The sequence below is a fragment of the Ptychodera flava genome, chromosome 9 (genome assembly GCF_041260155.1).
Source record: "Ptychodera flava strain L36383 chromosome 9, AS_Pfla_20210202, whole genome shotgun sequence".
Lineage (NCBI taxonomy): Eukaryota > Metazoa > Hemichordata > Enteropneusta > Ptychoderidae > Ptychodera > Ptychodera flava.
In genome coordinates, this window is record NC_091936.1 from 24,065,269 (window position 1) to 24,082,756 (window position 17,488).

General features: G+C 44.3%; 1 protein-coding gene across 1 annotated transcript in view; it reads left to right on the forward strand.

Annotated features, from left to right (window-relative positions):
• The first annotated feature begins 581 nt into the window (after positions 1–581).
• Positions 582–17,488, forward strand: part of LOC139140439 (BMP and activin membrane-bound inhibitor homolog) — a 28,339-nt gene continuing 11,432 nt past the window's right edge. The window contains exons 1-2 of the mRNA XM_070709726.1: positions 582–1,660; positions 10,046–10,375. Coding sequence (XP_070565827.1) covers positions 1,576–1,660; positions 10,046–10,375 — 415 coding nt within the window. The 5' untranslated portion in view covers positions 582–1,575. The remainder of the gene's footprint in view (positions 1,661–10,045; positions 10,376–17,488) is intronic.

The window sequence follows — 17,488 nt, forward strand, 5'->3', positions numbered from 1 at the left end:
AAGTAGCAAACTTTTCAAAGTCAGCGCCGTTGTAGGTTCTGCGAATGGCTATTCGAGCCCATCTGTTCGCAAACACGTACATTCAGGGATGGGAGGGGGGGGGGTCCTCTCGCACGGTACCTGATGATATCTAGGTAGGATCTCCCGGGCAGCGCTTGAAATCGGATACGCAGAAGTCTCTAAAGATTTGTTTTGTGAGTTATTTTACTCCAGCCAGGATCCCGTTGAGCTAAAAAAGTCCGGCCGTGCCCTGTGTTTGAATAGGGGGCTGGGAGTCAAGGAGTTCTAGTCTACCGCGTTCTACTTGAAGGGGTCTTTGAGTGGGTATCGATGTCTCCCACAGAAAGACCCTTCCTTTGAGAGGGCCACGGGGTGTCTGAATACCGCCATTGAAAAAGTTTTTACCAACCATTGACACGTCCGAGTCCTCTGTGAGGATAGTATTGAAGACCGTACATGCGACGCTTTGAGAGCGGAAAGAAAAAAAAACCGCCCATTATGAATTCATCGACCATTATTTTGTTACAACTATTTACTATTTATTTACCATGTCAACAGACTATTCAAAACTAACACCGAATCTAAACGGATAACACTAATGATCAAACAAGAAGACAATTAATGGTAATATTTTTCGAAGGGAAAATAGAATGCATATTGGTAAAGCGCCAGTCGGGGAAACTTAATATCAAAGGAATAAAACGTTCGTTTTTTTTTCTTTCGCGTTCAGTCATGTGTTTCTACTGCCGAGTAAACCATCAAAACTTTTGAGAAGAACTTTACAACAGTTCAGTCGACGATTAGCTTTTAAAGCGACCCCGGAACATTTAATTTGCAATTTCCTGTCGTTTGAGCTCCCGCATAGGACGATTTTTTAGACTTTGACACCATCGGTTGGGCTTCGTGAGCGATTACTGGCAGACACTGAGAGGGAAATTCCGCTGTGTCCTCGATCCGTAGTCGACCGAGCATTGCCAAGTCACTCGTAGGGTGGAGAGCGTCTCTTTAGGTGGGGGCAAAATGATGTGAGCGATGAGGGGCGAACCCTCCAGCTTCATCGGTCGTCTCGAGAGTTGACCGGTACTCGACGCGGACAAATTATTAAAACAAATCGCGCCGAGGTAAATCTTGACCAGGTAGCAAACAAAGATTGGTTTGATCATTAAATCAACAACATACATAAAACCAACACTGAGGTGGTGACAAGTATTTAGAATGTAAACGCCCGCGTCCGCTCGGCGCCTCGTTACATTTAACTACTAATTAGGTGCTAGCTAAACGTAACGCCCTATCTCCGCCTCCCTTATTTTAGACCAGGAGAGGCGGACTTGGCGTCCATTTAGCGACGACGGCTAATGAGAGTCAGGTTGTTCGGCAGGGCTATCTGCCCCTTTATGACTATGCGGCAAAACAAAAAAGTGGCAGTTGGCGAGAGTTGCGCGTGAAGTTAACGTTGGCGTTGGGCGACGTGCATTTAAGTGTGTACTGCGGAACACAATACGTAGTGTAGCATAGGCTGAAGAGCCAGGGATCGGATATCATTAGCTTACAGTGTGTGGGACTGCAATAGGCAAGATGGCCACCCGAATACACTGTCCTCCCTGGACTACCTCCATTGTGCTGTTCTACACAGTTTTGAGCGGTCTACAGCTAACTTATGGTAAGTTTTCATACCCTGTGAACGCTAGTCACTCTCTGTTCTACGTCTTTTGACCTGTTATGTGAGCATTAGCGAGCGTAGATCGCGGAAACATATGTCCCTCTGTACACACACACACAGTCGAACGTGCTCGTCTACTGCTCTGTTATTGATAAGCAAAGCGTGACCATTGACTGTTCAAAACAACATATCTTGTGTGTTTTCCTGGCCCTAAAGGGAGCCGTTCAGCGCCGGCTCGGGCCCCTAAATGCTTAGTTTGAACATTCTGTGTAGTGTTGGTTGAGTTTGTGTGGCTTCTTTGCGTTTCTGAATAGCTAATTCTGCATACGAAAACTGATTAGCGCCACTCGAACTATTTCACTTGTGTGCTAGGTATTTGTTGTATTGTTCCAAGTTTCGGTGTCCCGTCTCCAGTTACCACTGTGACTGCGAGCAGACATGCGGTCACCCCAGTGCCTGTCACCAAGGGTTGGTCACCCGGTGACCCGCGAAGTGGACAGCACGGCCACCGCGGCACCGGTGGGTGATCAGAAAACGACAGAATTATTGGCTCGAGACTCTGTCTGTTTTTCCAAAGGGGGCGACTCCAACTTCTGACCAAAAACGGAGCCGTACCATTGCTGACAGGGGAAGCGGCCGCCGTGGCTGGGCATTGTCAACCGTTTTGAAACCACATAGCCTCAACGCTAGACTGAAATAGGAGACGTCTACAGATTTGAGCGAGGTCGATATCTTACATTATGGCGCTATCGGCCCAGACCACGTCGATCGCGTTTTTATAAAAAAAAGATGAACTCGGCGCGCCTGAATAAGTGGGACCACTATTGACTTAGTTTAGCTGATCTATACCTTGAAAGAATAGCCGCTGTGATAATAGTTTGCCTTTGAGAGGTACACAATGGAGGAATGGTGCAACAACTAGCTACAGCATTATGGGCAACGAGCAACACAATACACACACGGCATTTGCTGTCTGAATGGTAAATGAGAACAGCGGCCGACAAATCCCCTTTGGGGCGTTTCAGAGCCCTCTTCACCAAACGCGATTTGGCCCCTTTTCTTTTCGACCCTCCACTCGAGTCCTAAGTTTGTTGTTGGTGCACGCCTAATTCCCATTCTAAAACCCCCCTTCAAGTGCTGGCGCTACTCGAATGTGCGAAACGTTCTTGCCATATGCTGTTTATAAATGTAATTAATAAGGACCCTAATGTTGTTACTAGCAGACAGTGTCTTGGTGGCGATGTGTGCCCATGTCATGGTCGAACCCCACTGGAGAAGATAAACCAATGTAATTTCAGTAGCTGCAAGCAATGACGTTACGGTTTCATAAATTCACAGCTTGAGGCACCATATCGCAGCACCACAGCGGAGAAATTTGTCTCGCACGTCTCCACCCTGCTGTTACAGATACCATACTGTACGCTTTACATGTAAAACTGAGCAGGCATCCGGGCGAGTATCTTGAAAATTGGCCTCGCTTCCGTTATGTATCCCTTCTTTGTGTATCTAATAAATTAGCGAGTTAGTCGCAATCCGCAACAATTAGCGTACCAGACCGGAGACACGGCAAAATTGCGTGTCAAATTAAAACGGGAGGTGGGGGGGGGGGATGTATTTTCTAAATTGTTGATATTAACCGAGAAAATCGAATTTGGTAGGTCACACAAATACACGGGAGTCGAACAAAAGTTAGTTTTCAGAAATTAGGGATGCGGGTATACCGATTAATTGCATCGGAGTCGAGACAATGCTTCTCTCTGTTGGACTTGATCAACAGTAAGGGTCCCTTCCACCAGCATATATTTTCTCAGTTGGACTTGATCAACAGTAAGGGTCCCTTCCACCAGCATATATTTACTATGCGTTTGTGGAGGCCTTGATCGAACACGAGGCGGTGGTAACTTTGTGTACGAGACAAGTTTTTGGCCGTTAGGGGGAAAAAGCGGAGAGATTGCCGGGTTCAAAGGTGGACTCCGTCGGATAAGTGTACCAGCATAGGGAAAAGGTCAATTTTATGCATTAAACGGCCTCTAGGCTGCAAGAGAGCCAGCATACATCAATGATCGAGCCAGCCTGAATAAAAGAAGACGTCCAACCCCGAGGCTATGATTGTAATTAATGGGAATAGGGCGACGCATTTGATAGCTACCAAATCTTCTGATGGCATCAGCGAGTTGTGATGGCCAAATCCTTGTGGAAGTGGATCAAAGTTTACATTCTGAATAGGTTAAAAATAATCCATGTTTTCAGGCAGTCTAGAAGAACTAATCAAAACAGCAGGAATCTTTTTGGGCATTTTTTTCCTTAATTGCACGTCATATAGCCACTTTCCATAACTGGATAAGCGTTTAACTTATACTATAGTCTTTCACATTGTAATTCGCATGGGCTGGTCCTTTCTTGTGCCTGATGGGGCTTTTGAATAAAAAGACAACCGACCGGCAACAAAGATACTTCAGTTTAATCACCAGGTCTTTCACAAGCATGAATGGCCATCCGTGCCTTGTAATGCCCCCGTGATCACTCGTCAAAAAACAAAAACCAACAAACCATTTGCTGTTTGGGTGGCATGTGCTCGAGACCTTTTTCAACTCAAACGATCTCTCTTTTTTTTTTTGCCCCGAACATGGGAGAAGCCACACGACGTCGCGGTGGAAATGGGAGACGGCGCTCGGAAAAAACCAGCGTGGATCAGTCAGTGGCGGGATTCTATACAGTGAACAGAGAATGGCAGCCGAAACTCCCTCCGGTTACACAGACACAAATATACCGGCTAATCCGAAAAATTAAAATATGGTAGTCTCCTTTACAGCGTTTGTTTAAGGGCGACGTCCGAGAACGTGTTATGAGTTTCACGTTGTTTTGTAGGCTGGGGAACTGTAACTGAATATCTTTGTTTCATCCTTGTCAGGGCTACTGACATTGGGGCGTCTAGAGTTTCACGAGTAAGGGGATACAGACTTGCAGTGTTCCCAGGTTTTTTAAGCCAGGGCTTTCCGAAGTTATCCTCTGCAGAGACGATAAAAGGGGGGAAAAGATTGTTTACTGTAGCATTTCCCGTCACATCGAAGACTTTGACCAAGGTTCTCTTAAAGAAAATTGATGTGTTCTTTGCGTGCTACCTCAGAAGTGAGTCACATGATTTTGGAGAAGCCAAGATGGCAGCAGAGGGAGAGGCTGGCAATGAAACCAGAAACGGTGCTTCACTAAATAACAAGTGTTTATATTGTCCCGCCAAATATCCTAAATGCAAGGTGATTTCAAACCCCTCGCTTTGTAAAATGAATCCGTTTCTGAAGATAGGCAGGTGCGTATCGAGGGGATGCACAAAAGAGACAACTCAGAGACTTGAGTGCTCTAGAGTGCTCAGTTGTCTGGCTTCAGTGCCGACTTGATATCAAAGGAAGCCCTACAAGAAGGCGCCATTTTCGAAGTCCCACCGTGCGTGGCGGTGGCAGCTGGAAGGTGTAACGCAAGCTGGCTGCGGGCATGCGCCACTGGAGGGAGGGAGGGAGGCGCGAGTAAGGCTTGCTGAATTTTGAACACGGTGAAATTTACGACAGCCTTGAGCCGTTCCTATTTTCAGATCTGTAGCATTTGGCCGGCATTTTGCGGGGCGTATATCAACAGCTGGGGGCTTTGTTCGGGCGATGTCAGTACGCGAATCGGCTCAAAGATAGGCATCACAAGCTCCAGTAGATTTCAATATCGCTTGGAGGAAGTGAACCGTGTGGGTCTTCGAGTTGTCTGTCGACCAATTTCAATGGATTTTTGTCAACATCAGAGGTCGACGTCCAGATGGTATGCAACGAGCTTGATGCAATCATTGAGGTCCCTCGTGTATACTGCAACTTTAGCGTGAAAAGTGTAATTCACTTTTCAGATGTCAATTTGTGCGAAGAAACTTATCCAAAAGCCGCTACTTTTAAAGTCGCCAAACTATACCCGACTCGTTTCATGACTCTTTCAATTTCGATCGTTTGCAAACGGTAACCGCCATTGCGTTCGACACACAGCCATTTTATACGCGTTGATGGTTCTCAGAAACTTCAACCATTGGTTTCATGCACGCCTAGCGTTTTCCGCTTTATCGAATATCTCCGCAGATTCTACAGTGTTTTTCAACCTTTGTACGGATAGGATACACAATTATTTAGGTCGAGTCAGTGCCGAACCCGTTATCGTGAGAGAGGGGGTCAGGGTTCAGCCGTGCCTGCAACCAAGTTTGGATTTTTTCGTTACAACATTCGAAGTTTACTATGTACAATGCAGGACGGCAATCTACTGAATGCCTCGCGAAAAGTCATTCTTCAGTCCCCGTTTCTGCCACGAAAAGTAAGTTTACAAAAAGAGGGGACATGGCTCATTTGAAAGTGGATGCCTTGACAACGAGCGAGGGGCTATAAATCCGTGGGTCATTTTTGTCTCATTAACTGTCATTAATAGTGACTGATGAGACTTAAATCTCTATCAATCACCTATCTTATCGAGGTAGACACTCAAGATTAGATGTAATGCTAAAACAAACAGAACTTTTTTAACATGAGGAGTAAAAACGACAATCTAACGACCACGGAAAGTTTGGTAACTGGCGAGCTGGCCAGTGTTCGAGCCAGACTGTCGGTAAACTCGCGAGATGGTTGTTGTCATCATTAATTTCGCAGCAATCTCTACATCGTCTGTCGTTTCGGTTGTTAGGGGATGGGGGAAGAAGATGATATCCCGACTGTCGCCAGCGAGGACTTTTGAGCGAAAGTAGTAATAATTGATACCATGTGGTTTTTAGCAAAACACTCAAATTGGCCACTATCTCTCAGAAACACGTCTAATGCTACACTAACAAGTACTAAATCGTGTAGTCGCTGGCGTCCGCGTACCATGATGGGGCCATCTTAATAAATCTCTCCCAAACACTCAAAAAATAGCCGGGGTTAGAAGCATGTACGTATCGCAGGGGCATTCATGGGTTAAGCAGAGTGCAACTAAGCGCGCTGGCGTATTTTACCCGGAGCTGAGTAGCAGCAACATCATATAAGCTGTATTCGGAAGGAGCGAAAAAAAAGTTTAGTGAGTGCTTTTTTACCACCATTTCCCCTAGGTTTACGTCGCTCTTTAGGGAGAAGGGAAATCATCAGATGATTACTGTTGATTGGCAGATCGAATCCTTCACAATTCGGCTGCAAGCTTTTGTATGTGGCTCGCAACAAAAAAGACGCCAGGCGGACGGGAAGAGAAAATCGCCATCTTGCCATTGTGTTCTAATTTGAAATTGGGAACCAATAGAGACTTGGGGAGCCAGGCATTGGGGATAATTTGGCTGGCTTTAATAGCGCAAATAGCGCTCGTCTTTTCGCTGAATGTAGTCTTTAATGGAGCAATAAACAATGCTCGGCTGTGTCCGTGTTCTGTTGGTGTTCCTGGCCTCTCAGGCTGTTTCTTCCGTTGGTTTTTACTTACCATGTATGCCTATCAAATATGACTTATACACACCACACCACACCAAGCGAGTGTTTGGGGCTAACTTATCCTACCTATAGACATGGTCATTAAACTTTTGCAGTCCTCAGCTGGAGTTTCTATCCTGGATTTTTTTTTTTTTTTGGTGGGAAAGCACAAAGTGTGGGATCGGTATGCGATCCAGAGCCAGCTCTGTCTTTTCTCAGTGGCTGTTTATCGCGGTAGTAAAAGACTGAAGAATTCTCTCGGTGGCTTCGTTTATAGAGACCATTATTGTGGCGTGGCTTTTCAGTCTGTCATTCGTCAAGAGCGTCCAGATAAATTATTCTGTCAGTTGCCTCTTATACACCGCTTCCCCTTTCAGGAGACACTCACAGCCCTTAATGGCATTTCTGCATAGTTTTGCTCGTATTGCGTGTATTATACACACAGTCCCACCCGACAAACAAGTTTTGTGAAACGGAGGCCCGATCCTCGTCACCCCGCTGTTGTGTTGTACTTTGGTCATGGGAGGGAAAGAGCTATTCCACCCGCAAGTGCAAGTTAGCCTGTCTGCGACCTGGACTCCGCGGTGTCATCGCCTTCGCGGTGGGAGTCCTCGGCACTTGCATAAACAAACAAACAAACATATAATTAGCCTTAAAACAAACAACATTGGGGACTCGGCGGTAGTGTATCTAACCCGTGACACCGAAGCGTCGATAAAAAAATACTGACCACGGGGGTTACACGGAGTGGAGCACGGATCGATCGTGCCAACAGCGTTTATAGCAGCTGTTTAACGTTTACCCTCGCCCATCTCCCAACATTCCGACCACTTGATAAAATTTTAAGTAGTGTCGCTACAGTTCCATTCAGTAAATGTTTGTTTTTGAGGACAACACCTGTTGTCTGGTCGCTGTGAGAGCTCATAATTCCTACTCCACTGTGGCCTTCCGCAATGTTTAAACTATCTACTAGCGGATGGATTTGGTTTTGTGAGCTCTAATTACCGGACAATGGCAAGAGTCCATTTGTAGACTTGCATTTTTTCCCCGTGAGTTTGAGATTTCGCATTTTCATGAGTTTAAAGTTCGCCGGCTCGCTGGGCCGATGCTTGATTTATGAATGGCAGGTCGTGCAATGTGTTCTTCGTTCACCATTCATGCATATATTTTAAATAAAGTCGGTCCAATAAAACTACCGGTTTTCTTTTTAGCAGAGTCAGCTCCGTGCATTCTCCCTTCTACTGTTGTTTTGTCTTCCAGGTTTCAGCGACGATTTTAACCCACTTCATCAACGCTGATCGCTAAATTCGCCGGGGTCTAATTGCATATTAAATGTATCTGGATACAGCTTCACCTGTCATCCCGGGTTTTGAGGTGTTTATCAAAGTTTACCGGCGGGACGAACGCCGCTATTGTTTCCAGAAATACATCGCTATCACCGCGCCTTAATTAGCACTTTATCGGTTATGACGCGGATTTGAAATGACGTTCCATTACTGAAGTTTCAATGTCCATAGCAATTGATTATTGCTTCCGAAACCAGCCAAAGATTATGCATTAACTGTAGTTTATAAACTGGTGAAATAGCTGGATTGTGGGGCTGTCTCCAAAGAGATTGAAATGATTAAAATTAAGTCGCCTGCTGACTTATACAAAATACATATTAATGTGATATTGCAGCTCTATTCTGTAATCTACGCAATAATTGTTGCCGTATTTTTATTGGTTCATTGTCTAGGAATATGAATTGCTTTCAATAGGCTCGAAGGGTGATGTATTGGTCGTGTGTGTTTTTCAATATTGAACCCAAAGAAACTGTGGTCAGCTGTTTGCTGGTATGAAACGCGTGGTTGAACAATCCCGGGTACGACAGTACGATAAGCAACACCGGTCACTCTGATTATTTCAGACACCCCCTCGCCCGCATCAAAGCACCCCCCCAGTAAACGGTTGGTTCAACGCAACCTTGACTCCAACAGGCAAACTCCATGTTCCGGACCCTCCCCTTCATCGGATCAGGTGAATTTAATGGACATAACAAATTTGATCTTTAAATCCTGACTACCGAAGACCCGTCACCGACTCACAGGGAAGGGTATTGCGGTGTGGAATAACGGTCACCCGTTATACTTCAACGAGATCTTTACCCCCTTGTCACTCCAGCAACAAATCTTTGAAGACAAACAACAATGACACTGGAAAAATAAAGAATGTATGCACTGAGCGACGTCTGAAAAAAAAGATACTTTCCCATGTCAGAATAAAATGCGCTGAAAATGTCTTTGTCAGTCGCCCTCTCTTTTCTTTTTCAAGCTTGGAAGTCTTGCTGGTGTAAATGTGCTTGATGGTCATTGTTAATATCTGCGATTGGTCACTGATAGTGTGTTTTTTTATGCCAGTATCGTTAATTACCGTGAACTCATAGTCAATACATACACGTTTATCAAAACATTCCATTTTAACCGCAGACGATACGAGACAAGAACACACACACTTCCATGTGTCCTCTTAGCACTTCCCTCTAAAATTAACGTATACCGAAAGACTCCAAACCGGGGAATAGTTTTTCTCACTCTTCTAGCAGTTCTCTGCGTCTACAGAAAGAGTTAAAAGGGAGAATCGTGCATGGTGGGATACACGAAAGCGATTTCCCCGCCATCCATGTGCTTTCACACCAGAGCGAGGCTGTCCTGCACGAATGTGTCTCAGATCTTATTAGTCTTATATACCTTTCCACAAATTTCAAACTTTCTGCGTTTCCAATCATGGCGTGTTTGCGTTGAACCGGTAACCGCACTGCCGGATAATCGGCTGCGCCCGAAACCCACCATTAGAACTAATACAATTTTCGTCTCTGTTGACATCATGAACCCGATATTCAACAGTTAATTAATTAAATAAACTATACGTGATATTTTCTCCGTCGTCTATGTTTCTGCAGGATTGATTCGGTGTTATTGCGACGACCCACAGTGCGTCGAGTCTGGATATATGTGCAAATCTGACCACGGATGCTATTCGGAGTTCCCCCTGGAAGCAGATGCCAAGTCGCGCCCGCTCGGCCACGGATGTGTGGAATCGCTGGAGACGCTTCAATTGTGTGAGTCAGGCGTTGCCACGACAACACCACAACCGCCGAACAGGACTGAGGAAGCGGTTGCTACCGATTTCAGGTGGTCAGGTTTCCAGTGCTGTCGTGAAGACATGTGTAATTACAATAGTATCGAGTTGAAGATTGAAGTTAATAGTCACAATGTACAAAATACAGAAGGTAAGAATGAATTTCCATGCTGTAGAAAGCTTATTGGCGAGTGATAATGCAGCTGACACAACATCACTTTCTCTCCCAGTGCATTCTGGGTAAACCCCTAGTGGCGATGGCATCAGCAAGTTCTGACAGCGAAATAAATTTGTCAAACTTCATTAAGATATAAAAAACGCGGCAACATGTGCGCCACTTCCGAAACGGATTACACCTTTCTTCCCATTAAGCAGTCGTTTCCGTGACAACAAGCCGCGCGTAATTTGCTCAATAACTTATTGCTTCAGAAATTGATCCTTCAGTTTTCATTGGCGGTTCTGTCAGCGCACAGCAGTCGGCAGAAACTTTTGACAATCGAAAATTAAGAAATTGTTGCGCGTAGTGATCAAGCTGGCGTCAAGGATATGATTTACCTGCTATGGCCAAATTTGAGAGCAGCCTCAACACGATGATTTGCCAGTGTTTTTTTTTTAATACCAGGGACAGTCAACAGCTTTCGTTGTCTTTGAAAGATAGTTTTTTCTGGAGGTTGCGTACAATATGTAAAAAGTTTGTTCTCAGTCTCGCCCTAGGCAATTCAATGCAGTGAGCCTGATCTAAGAAGAAAAAATGTATGCTACATAAACTTTAATAACGTCGCTGTGGGCAAACGTTGCTGGAAAAACACTGGTCTGTTTTCCCGATTCAAAATGTTGTTGAAATATTTATTTATTATTTGTATTTTACGGAGAACCCACTCATTAAGAAATTCATCTTTACATTGCTCTGCCTTTTTGCATTAGACACTCGACATTTTATAAAGTTATGTTACATAGGTACGTGTATTACGCGCACACACACACACACACACACACACACACACACACACACACGAGTATACGTCTCTCTGTATGTAAGTTATTTGAAGAGAGAGAACGTGTAAGTCATCTGAATGGTCCGACATCACCATCACCGCAATAACCCAAACAACTGACGCCATATTTGGGGAAGCGGATAAGTCTAGTGTCAAACTTTGACGTTTTGAAGAAGAACAGAATCAAACAACGACACCGCAGAGAGAGTTGAACCGGTGAGAAATTGCATCAACTGAGAGCGAAACTTTCGACGTAGTCTGGTCGTCTCCGAAGAAAAGAGGCTTTGGTATTTGTGTCCCGCCTTATAGGTCTTTGGGATAATCCTTTAAAATGGACAGGAATCTTATCGAGGGTATCATACATTTCCAGAAAAAAGGAGGTCCTCCATTTGGACACAGAATCCCACCAAGGGATACCGCGTCAGCTCGGATTTATCCTCGCTATCCCATAGTTGCAGCGTTCGAAGTCTCGATCTCGTCTGTGTGTCTGATCGTCTGTCCTGTCGCCAAAATCAGCAATTCGTGGCCAGTCGATTTCGTTAACGCATACACCAAAGTGCCCTCCGGTGTACTTTATAGAATGAGTCTTTTGTGATCAAATAAATGGGCGCAGTAACGACCCCAAATCCTGAACATTCTTTAATATTTACTCAACATGGATTTCATGAGAAATGGTCGCTCCGAAATTTAACCGGAAGTCGGTCTCCACCTTTCAGGTAAACTATGCAAGAAAGAGCTTTTCTTCTTCCAATAAAAGGATTTCATTAGATACAGCTTTTCAAACCCTCCCTGAAATTGTTAAAGGCTTCAAACGTTGCCATATGTAATGAAGGGAATGGATGGGGCAATTAGATCATGTATCCCTATACTGCGTTCATTTACGAAAATTTATTCCCGCAATAAAAATACACAGAAAAAATCAAACTGCCGCTGCGTTTCAATGGACTGAGGATGTTGAGAAATAGAGAAGGCGGCGGAATTGCACAAGTGTTTAACGAGGAATGGAGCTTGTTTGACCTGTGACCCTCAGATAAGTAAATTACGATTCAAAAGGGTTTTAGCGAGGTAGTAAAAATGCGTCTGCAGCACTACGAGTAAACGACGCCACTATTCTCGGTGACAATGGCCAGGCATTAGCAAAAAGTTCAACAAAATTACGACTTATTCAGATCACAGCGCCTAGTTTATGGATGTGCTTCACGCCAGGGTGGCCGCAAATCCGAGCACAAGCAAACACTCATTAAAAATTATTTTTGAAAGGGAATCCTTTATCGAAAGATTTTGAAGCGTGATTAGTGTGTGTCTAAACACGTTTGCAGAGTTTCAAGTTTTTCTAGCTCCAATGTACGGAGTCTCAGATTAGTTAATACCTATTTTTGCAGTACTTGTTTTATCTCAAACGGTCGAACTTCTTTCTATGGCATCGTAGAATTCTTATTCCATACAAGGAAAGACTTGAGATCATGGAAACAGATTGTGTAGAAGATAAAATTTACAGAACATGCATGGAGAAACGTTGTGCTTTTTGAAAGGCAAAGTTGGTTCGAAAGATTTATTTCAGGGCCAAGCCCCGAGGTAGAAATGTATATTGTTTGCATTTATGTACGTGATCAACGGGGTGGAATGTTTTCTCGAAAATTTATGGACACAAGGGTACACGTGACATTGCATGTGGTGTAAGAAAAAAGTTCAGAAGGGCACTGTCCTATCCTCCAAAAACATTGCGTCATGAAAGTATTACATGGCGTCGAACCTATGATCTCAGAGGATCGTTCATTTTGGAGCCGAAAGAGATCCACAAATTTCACAGCGTCTTAAGTTCTCCAACCCAACAGTCTGCCATGCCGCGATCTGGTTTTTTTTGCCGCAATGAGATGCCGACAGTACGAGCAGCTGTAGTCGTAGAAGTTAATCACATAGTTTTAATATCGGGCTACCGTATCGGCATTGCACGTTACAATAGTCCCACACAAAAACGAGAGAGAATTGAAATCACGTGACCAAATCGCCCTCCCCAATCTCTTCCGACGTTCTACTTTGTCTTGAGTTCTTGTGACGGTAACGACATGCATGCAGGCTGCAACTTTTCCCGTGCAGCTGTTCCACGTTTCCTTGTCTGAGCTGGAATAAATATCCTGGCCTGGCATCTGTCAGCGGGATCAGATTAACGCGCTCACAATTCTAAGTACCGTCCCGCTCAAAGTATAAAACAAATCATTGCAAACATCCCTAAGAATTTTTTTCCAATTGAACACGGCCGATACTTTTTACGGCGATACTTGCGATTTATTGATTATGAAATATGGCATAATCATATGTCAATAAAAAATTCACTCGACTGAAGTGTTTGAACTGAAATTTAAATCACTGATCAAACGAAAAGAATGTTAATTGTGCGGCTAACTTCATAACCATATTCAGTGTGAAATAGATGATCGCCATGTTTGGTTTTGCTGAAATAAATGTCAGTCCGGACCCAAAATTCATCGGCAAATCACTGTAGATTACATAATCATACTGTGATTGCGAACTCAAGAATAGGCACTTTAGACTTGCCGTAGGGAATTTACATAGAAACTTGTTTGAAAAATGTATGACAGTTATTTCAAAAAGCCTCTAGAATAAGTTAGCTATACCTCTTTAAAATGTTTAAAATTTTGGAGAGTCGGTGTAAGTGTTCCTTGGACAATAAGATGCCAAAGAAATCTATACCGCCTTTTGAGACACATATGGGACCCTTGACTCTTTTACTAAAACCATGTTTCCATTCGTCATGTGCGGAATTTCTGCGCCCGGCCACGTCGTATTTGATTGCTCGCAACCGAAAAAGAATTTTCTGCGCTCAGCCAAAGTTTGTATAGGACTTGTGCAAGTTGCTTTGCTGGTTTCCCGCTGGTTTATTTTGTCGCCGACTGAAAAGTACTCTGGTCCTCGAATTACCATCTCTCCAACTGAACAGATGACTGCTTCAAGCTATGTCACCCGATACTCCAACTGGTTACAACATCTGCATACTAAATGAAGTAAGAGTGCACATCACGCCCCGATCTCGAACATGAGAACCGCGTGCCGCTTTTTGACCCTCTCCCAAAAAGTATCTTTTTGTCCTCATTTCAAACAACAAACGTTTGAAACCAGACGATAGGCTGAACCATGTTTTCCAGCTTACGTATAAATCCCTATGTTATACCTCCGGAATCTTTCTCCTACACTACCCTCAAATGTATTTATGGGCAAGTGGACCCGGGGTTATGTAGACTTTAACTTAGCACTCGGGTTAGGTCATCAAGCTGCGCATGCGCACACAAATGTTAAAATATGCCTCTTATATTTTATCGAATATTTTCGTAGTGTAGTATGCTATCGTTCCGTGAGAGGCAGTGGTATGTGGACTCTCTATATGCTAAAAATGTAAACACAACCAGGTCAAAAGGCTTTTAAGTCGTGTTTAATGATCAAAGTTTTTAGTATTTGCGCTTAATTATTTCAGTTAACTTCAGACATTCTCGATCGAAAGCTATCACGGTGCCGCCCGAAGGAATAAGAGTTTGATTGGCATGACGATACTTTCCGCCCATTGGCCTATATTCTGATGACGTACAGAGACTCCCAAGAGATTTTTTTGATGCGGCAGGTAGCTAACCCCGGCCATGAAACCGACACAAGCGATAGCACGCCAGCTTGTTACCATTCTGTCGCCAGAATGGGCGGTTGAAAGACGTGCACCATATTACAAGTGTTGCCAGCTTTTTGCCCTTTGCCGTCGAGGGAGATTTCAGCGTCACAGGAAGACACAAATCAAACACACAATTCAGGCAGTTCAAATCCAGCACGCCACGCTGTTGTGGGAGTCTTACCGCAGACGTATGGTCGTTAAAGCAATGTTATTTTTCAATCCTACACCCATACTTCTTATAACAAGCCCTGTTTCCAGGCCGTCACATTTTCTCTGTGCCCACGCTTGTCTCCTCAAATGCTTGACTGATGCGTCGAAAATAGCCAGCGTTAATGCATCGGCCTGTTGATCTGGAATTAAGTTCGCCTTTTTTGTTGCTTTGACTCGGTTTTGATTACATCAAAAAGTTTTGTTAAAATCCACCCAAGTCGTACACACGCAGATCGACTTTACCCCTGCAATGATGGATGGCTGCTTAATGAATCGTGTTCAAGAAGTCACATGTTTGGACACCACACAAACACGGCGACATGTTGATGGGTATTCCAACTCAGAGGCCCGCACAAACAGTGTTTTCGGTTCTCTGAAGTTGCGACTGATATAATTTCCCCTCACGCTGGGAAGAGAGCTATTTCCTGCATTTCCCTTTTCTGACCATATCCAAATGGTAGTAGTAAATAAAAATAGTAATGGCAATAGTAGTCGTGTAAGTAGTAAACTTCTTGATGTTTTGGTCCGACTCAGTATGCTCAACCCCTGTTAAACTTACCCGCACTCTTGAGAACATAATGACAGTAAACAGACCCGAACAGTTTCCACGCAAAATCAGAGCGATAGGGGAGGCCGCCACTGTGTTGTGGTGGTTTCTGATCTCAATAGCAGGTCAGCTTTGTTTCAATGACTTCAGATGTTTGATTTGAAAGTATTTTAAAAGCCTAGAATCACTCTGTTAGTTCCGCTACCCCATAACTTACCGAAACAACGGAGAGATTCTAGACTCGTATTTGAGTGTTTCGCCTCATAAGGTTGACCCAAGTTCACGGGAATAGCGAAATACCCTGACGCTCTCCGACACACACACACATCATACTTGCCGCCTAGTATTTTGCAAGCCTTCCACCAAACTGCACATCGATAGACTGATTTATTCTGCTGTAGCCCTTAATGGCAATTTTACTTTACGTGAGCCAGTGGGATTTATGGCGAATTGAGTAATGGAGAAGCGTATTAAAAGTAACTTTTACTGGAGGCAAGATCTTACCTTTCTTCGCTCAGCTATGTTGGGCAAGAATCGCTCTCCTATAATTACCCCACCCATTTTACCAGCGAATCGCAAATTGCCACAGAGGCTAAAAAGTACGCGCTAAAATATGGCTAATCGTCTGCATGGCGCAGTTACGCTATTGATAAGAGAAAGAGACTATACTTCGATTGGCTGAACCAAAAGAATAAAACAAGTAGTGGCTAAATGTGTCCCTTTTTTCGTGTCAACTTTGGCAATGGAGACGATTGTTTTAAATGAGCGCATTCTTTTCTCCGGACCAATTTCAATTTGTTGCCAGTCCCGACTGTGGACGCCAGGCTGACTCATCTTGCACAACCACCCGGCAAGTTGAGACAAGGAATTTCATTTAATATCGGTTATCTAATATGCAAGCGTCATCCTCCCCCTCTTTCAAGAAGTTCGCGGAGTAATTGCTGCAACAGAACTGTTTTTAGAGAGAGAAAGACGTTACCAAAATACAATGAGAGGACTTGGCCCGCCCCTAGAGCTTTTTAGTGCGTAAATGCATCGGTGAGTCGAGGCTGCACTGATAATTGGACCCGTGTAGTAAATGCGATTAGCGGTTATTTCAGGGATGCCAACAGAATACGAGGATGAAACACTCCATCATGCACTCTCGCGCGGTGTACCGTACACACATTTTTGCGCGTCCGGACATGCGCGATGATGACGACTTCCGATTGGCATTTCAGTGAATACAGGTGTGCTTAGTCCGATTCTGATTGATTCTGTTCAAAACACGCGAATTTTGGCCGCTCGATTTTGTGTGGCACATATCTTGCCCAATCACACAGGCGGTACTGCTTTCCGCAGGTACGATAACGAACATTGTGCCTGCGTCAAAACTGTTTACATTCAAACGTCGCAAGCCCCGTGGAGTTTATCTGTTTTGATAGATTGCTCGCTTTGCAACCTTGTACAACCTATCGCAGAAGAACCACCCCTAAGCAGCGGAAACGATATACTTTCGCATCGCTTTTGCCGACCATTTCTGCCGTCTCTGGTCAAATTAGGGTAGAAACTAAAATCTTGAGCAAAACTCTCGTTAAACTGCGAAACGCGCTTAGTGCGCGTAAAATCGCGAGGGGCGATGGCTACCGCAAAGAGGCCGCTTGCTGTACAACAATAAAATGGCGATAAATTCTAATTTGCTCCTTCACTCTCTCCCCACTCGTTCTCGAGATTTCTGCGGATTTTGACAATCCACTTGATATTTGTAATGTCTATTATTCAGCAATTAGAGAATCCAGAAGGCGAGCTCCAGCAAACTGTGCTAATAGCCGTAAATTCCGAGCCCCTCTCCAGCTT